At 38.9% G+C, this 14,124-nt stretch overlaps 1 protein-coding gene across 1 annotated transcript in view; it reads right to left on the bottom strand.

Moving 5' to 3' along the window:
* LOC113523737 (NACHT, LRR and PYD domains-containing protein 3-like) overlaps positions 1-12,473 on the bottom strand; it is a 152,080-nt gene extending 139,607 nt beyond the window's left edge. Inside the window, exons 1-2 of the mRNA XM_053237021.1 lie at positions 12,411-12,473; positions 12,054-12,175 (exon numbers count right to left, since the gene is read on the bottom strand). Coding sequence (XP_053092996.1) covers positions 12,054-12,106 — 53 coding nt within the window. The 5' untranslated portion in view covers positions 12,107-12,175; positions 12,411-12,473. The remainder of the gene's footprint in view (positions 1-12,053; positions 12,176-12,410) is intronic.
* Positions 12,474-14,124: the final 1,651 nt, after the last annotated feature.

Genomic DNA, 14,124 nt, shown 5'->3' with positions numbered 1-14,124 from the left:
TGAAAAATCAAAATCTCTTAAATATTCAAACTACCATGGTAACTATTAAAACACATTGGCAAACAAGCAACAATTTTTGAATAAAAAAACGATTAAATCAATATTGCAACTGTGAATCAATCATCTGTGGAGAAACAAATGTTTGACAGTCATATTACAACAAATTGCAACAAAATATATATAAAATAATAATATATGACAAATTATTAAATTATTACAACAAACTGAATGAATCCATGTTGAGCTTAAACACACTGAATAAATAGATAAAAATGTGGAGCTAAAAATAAGCTATAAACAGCTACAACACATGGATGTGTATTTGTGTAATGAGTGTGATGATGTGATGATATCTCTGTGTTGTGTGTAGACGCTGAAGGATTTGACTTTGGATTGTAAATTATGTTATTAAAGCCTGAAGTAACTTGTAGCTGAGTGGATAAAAGGATGTGATCAGTCACGGTTATTGTTATGGACCATCTGCATCTGAATATGAATGATTCAGCTCCCAAACTGCTGGAAATGTGGGACGGGTTCTAACGCTTCACCAAAACTGCTTTATCCTGGAAAAGAGGTTTGAGGTGAGACTCCTGTCATACGCCAGTCCTGGTGAGTTTACGATCCTTAATGCTGAAAGACAGAGAAGAGCATCAGTGTAAACAAACATCATCAGTATAAACACCAACACACACATGCACACACACTAAAACTGTCAACAATATGCAGTACACAGTGAATATTACTCAGTATCATACAGTACAGTAAAGAGGCAGTAAGTCAGTAACTCACTGTAGTGTCTCCAGTTTACAGTGTGGATCCTTCAGTAGATCAGAGAGCAGCTTCACTCCTGATTCTCCTGGCTTATTACCGTACAGATCCAGTTCTCTCAGGTGTGATGAGGAGTTTGACCTCAGAGCTGAAGCCAGAGCAGCAAAACCTTCATCTGTAATACTGCAATTACGCATCCTGCAAGAAAGAAAACCTTCACACACTTAACACACTCAGTTGAAAACATGAACTACACAAAATCTTTATATACAGTACATTTACTCTCCATCTCACACACAACAGGGAAAATATATCAGATCACTACAATTACAATTACCACAGATGAAATGCTGCTGCATTTATCAAAACTCTGCTCTGTGTGTGTGTGTGTGTGTGTGTGTGTACCTCAGTATCTCCAGTGTACAGTGTGGATTCTCCAGTCCAGCAGAGAGCAGCTTCACTCCTGAATCCTGCAGTTTATTGTTACTCAGGTTCAGTTCTCTCAGACTGGAGGAGTTTGAGCTGAGAACTGAGGACAGAACTCTACAGCTTTCCTCTGTCAGATTACACTCACACAGACTGGAAGAGAAATGATGAAATGTTTGATTTATTTATCTGATTGTGAAATGAGGTGTTTCCATCACAAACACGTCTCTTTATTTCTAGCAGAGAGTTTTTCATACAGTGTGTTCAGCAGCTCTGGGGAAAGTTCTGCTGGAGAACATTTACACATTTACACACTGTCCTTTACTGCTTCATTACAGTGTGTTCAGTGTGTAGATCAGTGTACATTGTGCACACATTTCCATTACAAACATTTTCTGGAATATTTTTTTCCTCCCATAGAACAATAGAAACAGCTCTATAAAATGGTAACAGCTCCATGAGGACAGATAACATCAGAGAAATTGGCTTATTGACCTCACTGTAAAGTACGACTAGTACTGGCATGTTATTAAAGTAAATGTGTGTGTAATGTACACTGATCTACACACTGTAGAAATAAATGTACTTTGTTCTGATGTGAGAAGTGATGTAGATATTTCAGCATTAACACAAAGTTGAATTACACAGAGATAGTAATACAGTTGCTGTTCATTGTTCTTTGGACCTTAATCTTATAACCTGCACACACAGATACAAATCACATAACACCCCAATATACACACACAAACACCAAAAAACAAAGCTCAACATCAGAAACAATGCTAATCTACACCTTATAAAAATACACACTTTTTTACACACTTTTTTACTCACATAAAACACTGGGTCTCATTTATCACACTGGATATGAATGAATTTCATATTACTCATAAACCCTCTGTAGGAGCATTTACACAAATGCAAATGGAAATGTTTAATGTGTAAATTAAAAATGTAATGTTGTGGAACATCTACAAGATGTTGAGAGAAAAGGTTGATGAGGTGTTGGATCAGAGTTAAATGGGTTTGGCCACTCAGCACAAGAGCTAGCTCTTTATGTATGTGCATAGCTGCTTTATCTGGTCTTTATTCTGACCCTCAACCCAGTGCTTCTCCACCAACACCTCACCGTCCTCTACTTTCACATTCATCAGGCACTTATGGAGGAGTTCTGGACTGAGCTGGAGCTTGGGGAAATAGCATCAACACTGGACTCCTGTTCCTGTGTGCTAGGGGTCTCACTGGGGACAAGAGCTCCTGAGTTTGTGTCAATTTACAGATAAAACAAAACTAAGGAAGGTGAAACTGATTGATTGGCTTCAAATCGTATAAATGTCAATGAGTTACTGTGATTATTTATACGGATTATGCTGTCAAATTTAACTCACTAACAGTATTTATTTCAATTACACACCAATTTAACGAAACTTTTGTGAAACACAGAAACTCTAACCCTAGATTCATATTAATGGCATTAATAGGAAACAAATTTAAACAACAGAAATTCATAAAGTAATACAAATGAGACGGGTCATTCAGTTAAGACAAAAAAAATACGTCTGTATAAAGGAGGAAGGGCCGGTCTGTCTGTGTATAGCCATAAGCTGACACGGTGCAAACGCCTCAGCTGACAGAAGATTTAGAGCACACTGTTAGAGATATTTAGATATTTAGAGATAAGTATGATTGTTCTGGAGGATGAAAGCTGGTTTATAAATCACTTCTGTTTGTCACGGCATCTTCTTTAAATGCTGTTCAACACTTTAGAGCCAGCACTAATTTAACCAACACAACAACCTTGTGCCATTCCTGTGCATGTCCAAGTTTATCAGTGCTTGGATTTCTTGTTATTGTCATGTTTCAAACAGAGAGAAGTGACTGTAGTGTGAGAGGCTGAAGAGCGCATCAGTGTGAGAGATTTCTGACCAACAGTCACTGAGACACTTTAAACTATTTAAACACAGCAGTTTCTCTGTGTGATGCTCAGTGTTCATGATCACCTGCGTACAGTGTAGATCTCTTTTTCTCACCTTTCATGTCAAACCATTTACTTTTCACATGAAAACATTCACACCTAATTCACCTGATTAGTAATATTTTATTGGTATGGATGTGAGTGAAAATATAAATAACTTCCATTTCTACCTCTGAGAAATTCCTTTTCTTTCAATTTGGTCCTCAAGTTCTGATTTCAGCTCTCTGTGAGCTTTACCATTTATGTAGGCGTCACTAAACGCAAATGAGCTATGGTGTGCATGCATTTGCACTTGGCATTTATTCACATACTTAGTGTGTGTGTGTGTGTGTGTGTGTGTGTGTGTGTGTGTTTGTGTGTGTACCTCAGTATCTCCAGTGTACAATGTGGATTCTCCAGTCCAGCAGAGAGCAGCTTCACTCCTGAATCCTGCAGTTTATTGTAACTCAGGTCCAGTTCTCTCAGACTGGAGGAGTTTGAGCTGAGAACTGAGGACAGAACTCTACAGCTTTCCTCTGTCAGATTACACTCACACAGCCTGGAAGAGAAATGATGAAAGATCAGAACACTGATCTCAAACACATGACACAGCCATAATACAGCTAAAGTTGAACATGTAACAGAAATGTCAGTGTGTTTCTCTCACACACAGAAATCAGAGGACAGGACACCACATCAGCACATTTACAGGAGCAGGGACGTCTTTCTGCACTCCACAATCTCTCAGCTACAGTTTATTATAAGACCATTAGGTCATGTACATAACACATGAGCAGCCTACAAACAATACACTCTGATCTGTGTTCAAGTTTCTACAACCAACACTGCAGATATAGTGCATTTTGTTACAAAAAATTAAGAATTATAGAACTGTACACTACCAGTTAATAACATGCCAATACTAGTCATACTTTACAGTGAGTTATATATAGAAATTCACAGAGATGGTAAAACAGTTTGTGTGTGTTATTCTCTGTGCTCATACAGTTAAAAATCAAGTCTGGAGGACTTGATTTGTAACTGTAACTGTATGAGCACAGAGAATAACACACGAGATTTTACACAGACTCTGGATCAGGTGTTTGGTGTGGACCCAAGTACAGGTGGAGTGTTCACATACGTTCCAACAGATCCTAAAGAGAAAGCTTGTTCAATCCAACCTGAACATGGTAGGTGTGAAAGTGTTCTTATTCTCTCTAACGTGTCCTTCAGTGCAGATACGGTTGTGTGATATGGTGATACATATCATAGGATGATAGAAAAATGTCTATTGATAGGAAAATGTCTATATTGTCCATATCGCCAATGTCCCAAAAGCCAGTTTTTAGGAGCTGATTTATGTCACTAAGCTAGGAGCTACTAACCGTGTGCTGTTTTTTTCTTCTTTTATTTAAAAAAAAAGAGCCTCCAAAGTGGCGCAACAGAAAAGTGTTGATACTATTGTCCGGAAATCACAAGTTCAAATCCTGACAATGCTACAGCCATCAGTGGCCACAAGTCCAAGTGAGCAAGTGAGTCCATGCTCTCAGGGAGCGAGGGGTGGCATATTCTCTCTCCCCTATCAATCACTGTGATACTAACCAATCATGGGCGTCTGTGAGCTCTTGCATATGGAATTGATACCACTTTCTTCCAAGGGTTTTACGTTGTTCAAAAACAACGTTTTTGCGTTTGGCTACACATGCCTCCGAAGATGGCACGGGATAGGGTCATATGATGGGGGGGCAGAGCTAAACTCCCCATAACAATAATATATCATGATATATAGAATTTCAAGAAATTATCCATATTGTGATACAAGTTTTTGTCCATATCGCCCAGCCCTAAGTGCATACATAATATGTTATTTATAAACGTGAAACAATCTTCTGTAATTGTACCAGAGGTTTGTTTAAAGCTGATTAAAGTAACTATTAACAAGTATTAATCCAAACAGTGCAGTTTGGTGTTACGTTAAAATAACAAACCATGCAGTAAAACATTAATAAATAAAAATACTCACACAGCTTTTCTAGAAGCTTTGACCACTGGCAGCAGCTTCAGAAGACATTCCTCTGATGGGTCATATTTATTCAATTTAAAATCATCCAGCTCCTGTTCTGAGTTCAGTAACACAAACACCAGAGCTGACCACTGAGCAGGAGAGAGTCTGGTTCCACTGAGACGCCTGTAACCTCCTCTGTTCAGGTAAGTTTGTATTTCCTGCACTAGAGAATGATCATTCAGTTCATTCAGACAGTGGAACAGATTGATGGATTTCTCTGGAGATGGATTCTCCCTGATCTTCTTCTTGATGTACTCGACTGTTTCCTGTTTGCTGTGAGAGCTGTTTCCTGTCTGTGGCATTAAGCCTCGTAAGAGAGTCTGATTGGACTCCAGTGAGAGACCCAAAAGGAAGCGGAGGAACAGGTCCAGGTGTCCATTCTCACTCTGTAAGGCCTTGTCCACTGCACTCCTGAGGAACTCAGACCTGTTTGGATTTCTGAAGAAATGGAAAGGTCCAGTGCTTTGCTCCACTAGCACATTTGTCTTTCTATAAATAAAGCACAGAAATGCGTATAAAGCAGCCAGAAACTCCTGAACACTCAGATGTACAAAGCTGAACACCTTCCCCAGGTGAAGCCCAAACTCCTCTCTGAAGATTTGGGTACACACTCCTGAGTACACTGATGCTTCTCTGACATCAATGCCACACTTTCTCAGGTCTTCCTCATAGAAGATCAGGTTTCCTTTCTCCAGCTGTTGGAAAGCCAGTTTTCCCAGTGCCAGGATACTCTCTCTGGTCTGCTGAGGATCAGGGTCACATTTCTGATGGTACTTTTGGTTCTTGTGTTTTATCTGAAAGATCAGGAAGTGTGTGAACATTTGAGTCAGAGTCTTGGGGATCTCTCCACTCTCTGCTTCACCCAACATTCTCTCTAGAACAGTTGCTGAAATCCAGCAGAAGACTGGGATGTGGCACATGATGTAGAGGCTTCTGGAACACTTCATGTGTGTGATGATTTTATTGGCCAGGCTCTGATCACTGATCCTCTTCCTGAAGTACTCCTCTTTCTGAGGATCACTGAAGCCTCGTACCTCTGTTACCAGGTCTACACACTCAGGAGGGATCTGATTGGCTGCTCCTGGTCGAGAGGTTATCCAGAGGAGAGCAGAGGGAAGCAGATTCCCCTTGATGAGGTTTGTGAGCAGCACATCCACTGAGGCTGACTTTGTCACATCACACAATCGCTCATTCTTCTGGAAATTTAGAGGAAGTCGACACTCATCCAGACCATCAAAGATCAACACCACTTTGTAGGAGTCGCAGTCTATTAATTCTAGTTTTCTCATTTCTGGGAAAAAGTGATGAAGAAGATTCATCAGACTGAGATTTTGCTGCTTCATCAAATTCAGCTCTCTAAAGGGAAGTGGAAACATGAAGAAGACATCCTGATTTGCTTTTGCTTCAGCCCAGTCCAGAATGAACTTCTGCACAGAGACTGTTTTTCCAATTCCAGCAACTCCTTTAGTCAGCACACTTCTGATGGACTTGTCTTTAAAGAGGTCATTACATTTGATGGGTGTCTCCTGTGTTGCTGGTCTCCTGGACGCTGTCTCAATTTGTCTCACCTCATGTTCATTATTAATGTCTCCACTCCAACCCTCTGTGATGTAGAGCTCTGTGTAGATCTCATTCAGAAGTGCTGAGCTTCCATGCTGTGAGATTCCTTCATTAATTCTTTTAAACTTCTCTCTCAGGTTGGATTTCAACTTTGCCTGATACACAGAGGCCACAGACTCTAATAAACAAAATAATAACATGTTTTAATGCAAAATCACTGAGCACAATATATAATGTAAAATTCTTTCAAATGCTGCTGTTCGTTCCTGATTCATGTATTAAATATTATTGACAGAGTAACCACAAGCTGGATCATGAACACACTAAAAGTGTTAATATCTAAAACAATTTCCTTTCTCTAAAGTGAACCTGATGGAATAAAGCCATGACTCAGAGTTCTTACTGTTGTGCAGTGTGTTAGCGAGATCTGTGTGGTTCATGTTCTTCAGGACGTGTAGTGTGATCTTCAGCGCTCCCTCTCTGACACTGTGCAGATCCTCCTCATCCCCCACCTCCCTCTCAGTGCAGTAATCTGGACTCAGGAGCTTCCTAAACCTCTTCAGCTCATTCTTTATCAGAGTGATGACTTTACATTCCAGCTCCTGGTTAGAAACACACAGTAACAGATCTAAATATTATAATGTTACACAGTGAGAGATGTTTTTATTTTATGAAAAGAAGAAAAGTCCATTCCTATTACCACAGTTACAACTGAAATTCCGTCTGATTACCCATAATGCTGATGCACATTGATTAAAAAAAAAATTACACATACCATGAATATGGACTCCAACTGATTTCTGCTGATGTTTGATTGCTTCTTTTGCAGTCTGTGAAAAAAAAACAAACAAAAAAACATCATGTAATATGGATTATGTATTCATAGCTCCACAACACACACTATTGAATACAGATAAATAAAGATAAAGATATTTAAAGTTTCAGGAGGTAAGATAAGTACATTTTTTAAGATCAGGTCTCTAAAGGTTAAGTAGGTGGTTCAACATTTATATGATTTTTTTTTTACTCCTTGAGCCCGCCTCCAATCAATATTCAAGATTCAAGATTTTATTTGTCACATACAAAGTTATATACAGTATAAACCTGCAGTGAAATGAAAACCTGGCCTATTGCTGTATAGACTGTGCCTTTAAATACTAAATTAAAAATCAGAAATGAATAGAAAATAAGAAATAATAAGAAATAAGAAATATATGTACAGGAATGTGTGAAAAAGCATGTACAAAATAAGCAAGGAATGTGCAAAAAAAATAGATGTACAAAATATGCAGTATGCTATGTGAACAAAATATGTGAGTGTGTTAGGTGTAGTAACAGTACTAAGTGCAAAGTGCAGTGTGCAGTGTGTCAATGGCATGCAGAGTGACTGGAGAGTCTATGAGGAGTCCTAAGAAATCTGAGCAGTTGAGATATCCGTATTGAGGCGTCTGATGTCCTGAGGGAAGAAGCTCCTCTCGAGCCTCTCAGTTTTAGCCATCTGACTACGGGAGCGCTTGTCTGAATGCAGCAGGCTCAACAGACAGTTACCGGGGTGGGTGGAGTCCTTGAAGATTTTAGCAGTTCTGGTACTGCATTGCCTGGTGTAGATGTCATGCAGAGAGGGGAGAGCAGACCCAGAGATGTGCTCAACTAAGTGCACCACTCTCTGCAGGGCTTTGCGGTCCTGAGGTGAGCAGTTTCCGTACCAAGCTGAGATGCCCCAGTATAGAATGTTTTCTGGATTGCTGGGGAGACTCATTATGCTGAATTTCCTCAGCAGTATCAGATGGTACAACTGTGGCTTTGATCACTTGAGCTATAACCATTGTCTGGCTTTGATCACCTGAGCTTGGATGTGATGAGTCCAGGTCAGGTCCTCAGATATGTGTACTCCAAAGTACCTGAAGCTGCTCACTCTCTCCACAGGGGTCCCGCCGATCTTGAGTGGGGTGTAGTTCCACTGTTGCTTCTTCTTGAATTCCACAACCAGCTCCTTGTTTTTCTGACGTCCAGAGAGAGAGAGAGTTAGCCTGGCACCAAGGTTCTAGTTTCTCCACCTCATCAAGGTAGGTGGCCTAATTGTTGTTGGAGATGAGGCCCATAACCACACTGTGTCATCAGCAAACTTGAAGTTAGAAGTGGAGCTAGGAGAGAACACAGTCATGTGTGTATAGAGCGTAGAGCAGGGGGCTAAGGCACAACCTCTTGGGACCCAGTCACAGAGGTGGGGGGGCCATATTCACAAAGGGGGGCCAATCCCTGCCCATGTTCACAAAGCCCCACCTTAGAAACTATGGCGGCCTGTAGAGTAAAGTTCAGCTACAGTGACAACTGTCAAATAAACTCCATCTATCATTAGCAAGGATTAGCATTAGCATGGCATCACTTTCAAGTAATGAAGGAGGCAGTTTATTTATTAAGGGCATTGCTTTACTTTGTTGTTTAGATCTTGGTGATAAAAATACTTAACTACAGAATAATGCTGGTAGAATAACAGAATAGTGGAGAAATGTATAATAATGAACAGTGGAGCAGTAAGAATAATAATACACAGCATAAATGTAAGACACTGCAGAATAATAAGGAACTGATGTATGAAGCTCTCTCTCTATACAGCAATTGACTTTAATTAATTATGCTTTATAATTTACCCAGCACACAGCTCTTATACAGAATTAGGTGATAAAGTGAAAAGCTTTCTCCAACTGACAAGCCTCCAATCAACGCCTCAATGCTGGACAACACTGGAGCACATCTGTGGTTCTCTTTCATAGCTAAAACACTTTCACTAGCTGTTAACAACAGTGACTACCATGGCTATAGGCTAGTTTATATACAGGATGGCCGAGTGAATTATTGTCTGATCATGTTAGACAGGTACTCTGCTTGTTACATCGGTGAGCCCCAGAGCTTCATGTCTCAAGTGTGCCAGGTGGCTGATATTAGTATTTTAGGATGTAGCTTTTGCTCAAACAGCCAAAAGGAGCATTGCACTTGAAATAAGCAAAACTCATCTCATAGTCATTTATTAAGTTGGCCAAGAGTGCTTTTATTGCCCATTCTTAATGTATAACGAGTTCTCACTGATTTTTCAACATTGCAATGTTATCATAGCTGTGTAGTTATCTAACATTACAATATCAAGGTGTTTAATCCAAAGCATTTACTTATTCCTTATCCATGATAAAAACTTATTTACTGGATTTGTTATGTAAAGCAGGCCACTGAAACAGACTGAAACAAATCTTACAGATTGTGTTTACAGACCCGTCCAGGAGTCACTAATTCCCTGTTTAGCTTCATTCCTTCATCATTAATAAAATATTCCATCATGGAAAAGCACTGCTAGTGTTTATCCTGGTGTTATTGTATTTCTTGTTAATTTTTTTCTTCAAAGCTCAGTATGATTTTTGCTAAACAAGAATTATCTGGCTGCACTGGGAGCTTACTAAAGTTGTGACTCATCCCTTATAATACGCGGTTGAAAACTAAAATCCTGTGTCTCTTACTGAGTCGGCAAAGGACATGATTTGTCCCGTATTCTTGTACACATCGTTTGATGAATACATTAAGTCTACACAGTGGTGAGAAAAACACAGTAGTGACAAAAATCAGACCACTTTCACCTGAAATTGTGTAGAAGCTCAAAATCAGTGTTATGGGGCAACTGTGTGAGAACGCATCATTGCCTGCTTATGCAGACTCGGTCACACAGTTCTTAAAATATCGCAGGAAGTTCATCTGTGAAACACAAGAGACTGTGCTGCAGTTGTGGTAGCATGTTGTGGTTGTGGTACTGTACAGTTTACCATGGAGCATGCAGCAGGTGATAATCATGTCCGATTGGCTAAAGAACAGAAGAAAGAGGAATCACTCAGTTTCTTTTATCTCAGACTTCCCCTGAGGATAATGCAGTATGCATCATGTCTATGCAGGGATCAGCGTCCAGCTACAATTCCCAGAATGTGGCCTACAAAAATGGCCGCTGAAGACTACAACACAGACTCTCTCATATTCTCATTTACCTGAATACTGATCACAAACACCTGGACTCAATTACAATCACAGACAGACTCACAGTATGTAAGGACTCCATTCACTAACTGCAAGGTATATGATCTGTGTCTTTTGTAGCAGGTGATACCAAGCCTTGGATTCATTGATTCTGGGTTTCTCATTTGCTCATTACCTGACCTTTGCATGAATCTTTTTGCCTCTGGATTACATTTTGTTTGCTCCCTTTTTTTAAGCAAACTTTGAACACCTGCACTTGTGTCTGTATTTGCATTGTAACAGAATGTTGTTGATCAATAAATGTTTATATAAAATTATCAGGTTCTTAGGCTACCGTCAGGCTCAGTAAAATATTAAGTTATATAACTTGTCCTAATCAGATTAGTGCAGATTAGCCTAATCATGCTGATAATATCCCATCTATTCTCAGATTTTATATTGAAGATTAAAATGATAGTTTTTATAAAAATAATTTATAAATTATTATACTTTAGAATTAAACAAACAAATAAATTTGTTGAACTGAACTCTTAAAGCAGTTTTCCTCACTGCCAGTCCGAGAGCTGCAGCACTGCACAGTTTAGTGTTTTACTGCTTCAACACCTGATAAAGCTCATGAAGGGCTTCATAATGAGATGAGTGAGTTTGATCAGGTGGAACACTGCTGTAAAACACCTCACTATACTGACCTCACATCAGTAGAACTGTCTCTGTCTCTGAAGTTAAATGGAAGTCCCATTGACACGTCACTCTTCATGGACACACAGCTGGGTTCTGGTGAGTCTGATCTCTTTCCCTCCATCCTTCTAGAATTACAACAGAAATATCAGCAATAATTAATACTCTGCTGTCTCAGCACTGTTAAACAATGTGTTCATCATTAAACACCAATAATTCCATCTTTTTAATTCAGCTACAGTCTGCACACTTATTCAAACAGGAGACTCGCCTCATACCTCAGGAATTACTCTGATGTCAGGAGTCCCAATCACAGCTAACTGACTCAGCTGGGTCTTAAAGCCTGTAGAGTTCACTGACTCAAAGCTATGCTGCTCTTATACTACACATTACACAGTCCTTTTTACTCTTCTCTCAGTGAATGATTTCTCTAAACTGTTCTTACATCAGATCAGTGATATATTCACTGCTATTAAACACCTTAAAGCAGAGTTTAGTTCCTCTGTTAACTAGTGAGTGTTTAGAGATACAGATCTGTTCCCATGAGACGGTGTGTATTTATTGCTGGTGAATGGAAAAGTAACTCACCTCTCGTCTTTCTTTAAGTCCTGTTTTCCAGACACACTCATGTTGGAGGTCATGTCTCCTTCTCCAGATTACAGCAGGACACACGTTTACTTCACTCCAACATCGGTGTGTTAAATCAAACCCTGTATCAGCACAGAGTTCACTTACAGGAAATAGTCACGGTATCAAGTCCTAAAACAACCTGTGTACATTAAACCTTCAGTACAAACCCACAAAACTCTTCTGCATCTAGTGTCACTTCAGTGTGTTTATATATTATAGCTTTAGATTTAGATACTCACTGTGTTTATATATTATAGCTTTAGATTTAGATACTCACTGTGTTTATATATTATAGCTTTAAATTTAGATACTCACTGTGTTTTCACTCCTGAAATGGTTTATTTTCCAAAATGGAGCTGCTGAGTTTTACTTTCACTGACACTGTCTAACTGGATTATTCTTCAGAGGGCAAAGGGCAGTGACTGCATACAAGTAATAAACACACACCTGTACACACCTACACAAACAAACACACACACACACACAAACACACAGAGACATTCTAAAGCTCTTAACGTGGTCTAATGTACTAAAACACCGACCAGGGAAAAGCATTTTTCTCTCACATTTCTCTTGTCATAAACACTATCTACTGCTCAGACAGCAGCACCATCATCCAAGTGGAAGGTCAATATTTTTACTTTAAGTGTTCTCTCTCCCACAGAAACCCGTTATAAAGAAACACTTATCGGGACTTAATGCATTAATACAGTGATATTGAAGGATTAAATTCAGTATACAGCTTATTGATGATGCATACTATATACAGGAAAATGTGTCTCTCACTGAGATTGTCATAAACACAGGGAGAAATTCTACTGTTTTTACATTAAGCTTTCTCTCACAACCGGGAGTGACGACCTGAACACAGATTTGATTTCTTGATGATATTTGAGAAACGTGAACTGGAATTCCTATTCACATATTCCATAGATTATTTTAGAGAAAAAAAAATCTATAAAAAATAAGGCTAAACAGTGATGAACGCTAACTTTAACCAGATCTCAGGGAAGTTGTCTATATAATGTGATCAAGAACTAAGACTGACAAGTAAAACTGATGTAGACAATGTGAAAAAAAAGTGGACCAATGGAAATGTGATAATCTCCATCAGAGAAGCTGGTGCTGATGGAGTGGCTATTTTCTCTAAAGATCAAGTAGAAATGATTATGTCCAGGGAAATGATTCCAGGAAGATTACTGAGAGCTGATTGTCAGTGTGGACACTCCACCTGATAGAGCTGGAAAGATGAGGATTTTTCACAAGTTGTATGAAGTTTTAAATGTCGGCTTCAGTATCATTTTGTGGGGTGATTTCAATACAGCTACACATGAGAAAGATACATTTCCAAACCCAAATGTAATGATTTCTAGAGAAAGGAAACTTCTACAGAATGTATGTGATCCATGTGAACTTAAGGACACCTTTAGAGAAACATTTCCTCATGACTTTGGCTTTACACGGATTGACACTAAAACAAGAAGTAGAACAGATCAAATACATGCCTCTAATATGATAAAAGTTTTATACTATAAACCAGAGTATTGAGATGAATCAGATCATTTAGCCGTTTCAGTGAGAATAAACTTAAACATAAACGAGCAGAGAGCTTACTGCAAACTCAATACAACATTCTTACAAACAAACAAGCTGTTCATGAATTAACCAAAGAAGTCAAACAAATTAAACACTTAAAGGATTTAATGAGATCAAGCACTGAAATGTGGGATATTTTCAAAAAACAAATATAAAAGTATTTATAAGAAAATACGAACATGAACAGGGGTTATTTTAAACATAAACATCTTACACTAACTGAGAGTGAGCAGTGAATTACAAACATAAACACGAAAGATATTTCTGAAAACATTTGTGATGTGATGTGGTTAATAAGTGTAGGCAGGTTAGCAGTACAGTGTGGAGCTAAACGGAGCTGTTTTAGAAATTACAGATTTACACAGATAAAGGCAATATATCCATTATTACATTAAATAATTATCATAAAGGGAAAAAGGGAGGAGAGGGGGCG

The sequence above is a fragment of the Pangasianodon hypophthalmus genome, chromosome 9 (assembly GCF_027358585.1).
Source record: "Pangasianodon hypophthalmus isolate fPanHyp1 chromosome 9, fPanHyp1.pri, whole genome shotgun sequence".
Lineage (NCBI taxonomy): Eukaryota > Metazoa > Chordata > Actinopteri > Siluriformes > Pangasiidae > Pangasianodon > Pangasianodon hypophthalmus.
The sequence above is the reverse complement of the archived record's forward strand: the minus strand, read 5'-3'. Positions and strand labels throughout refer to the sequence as shown.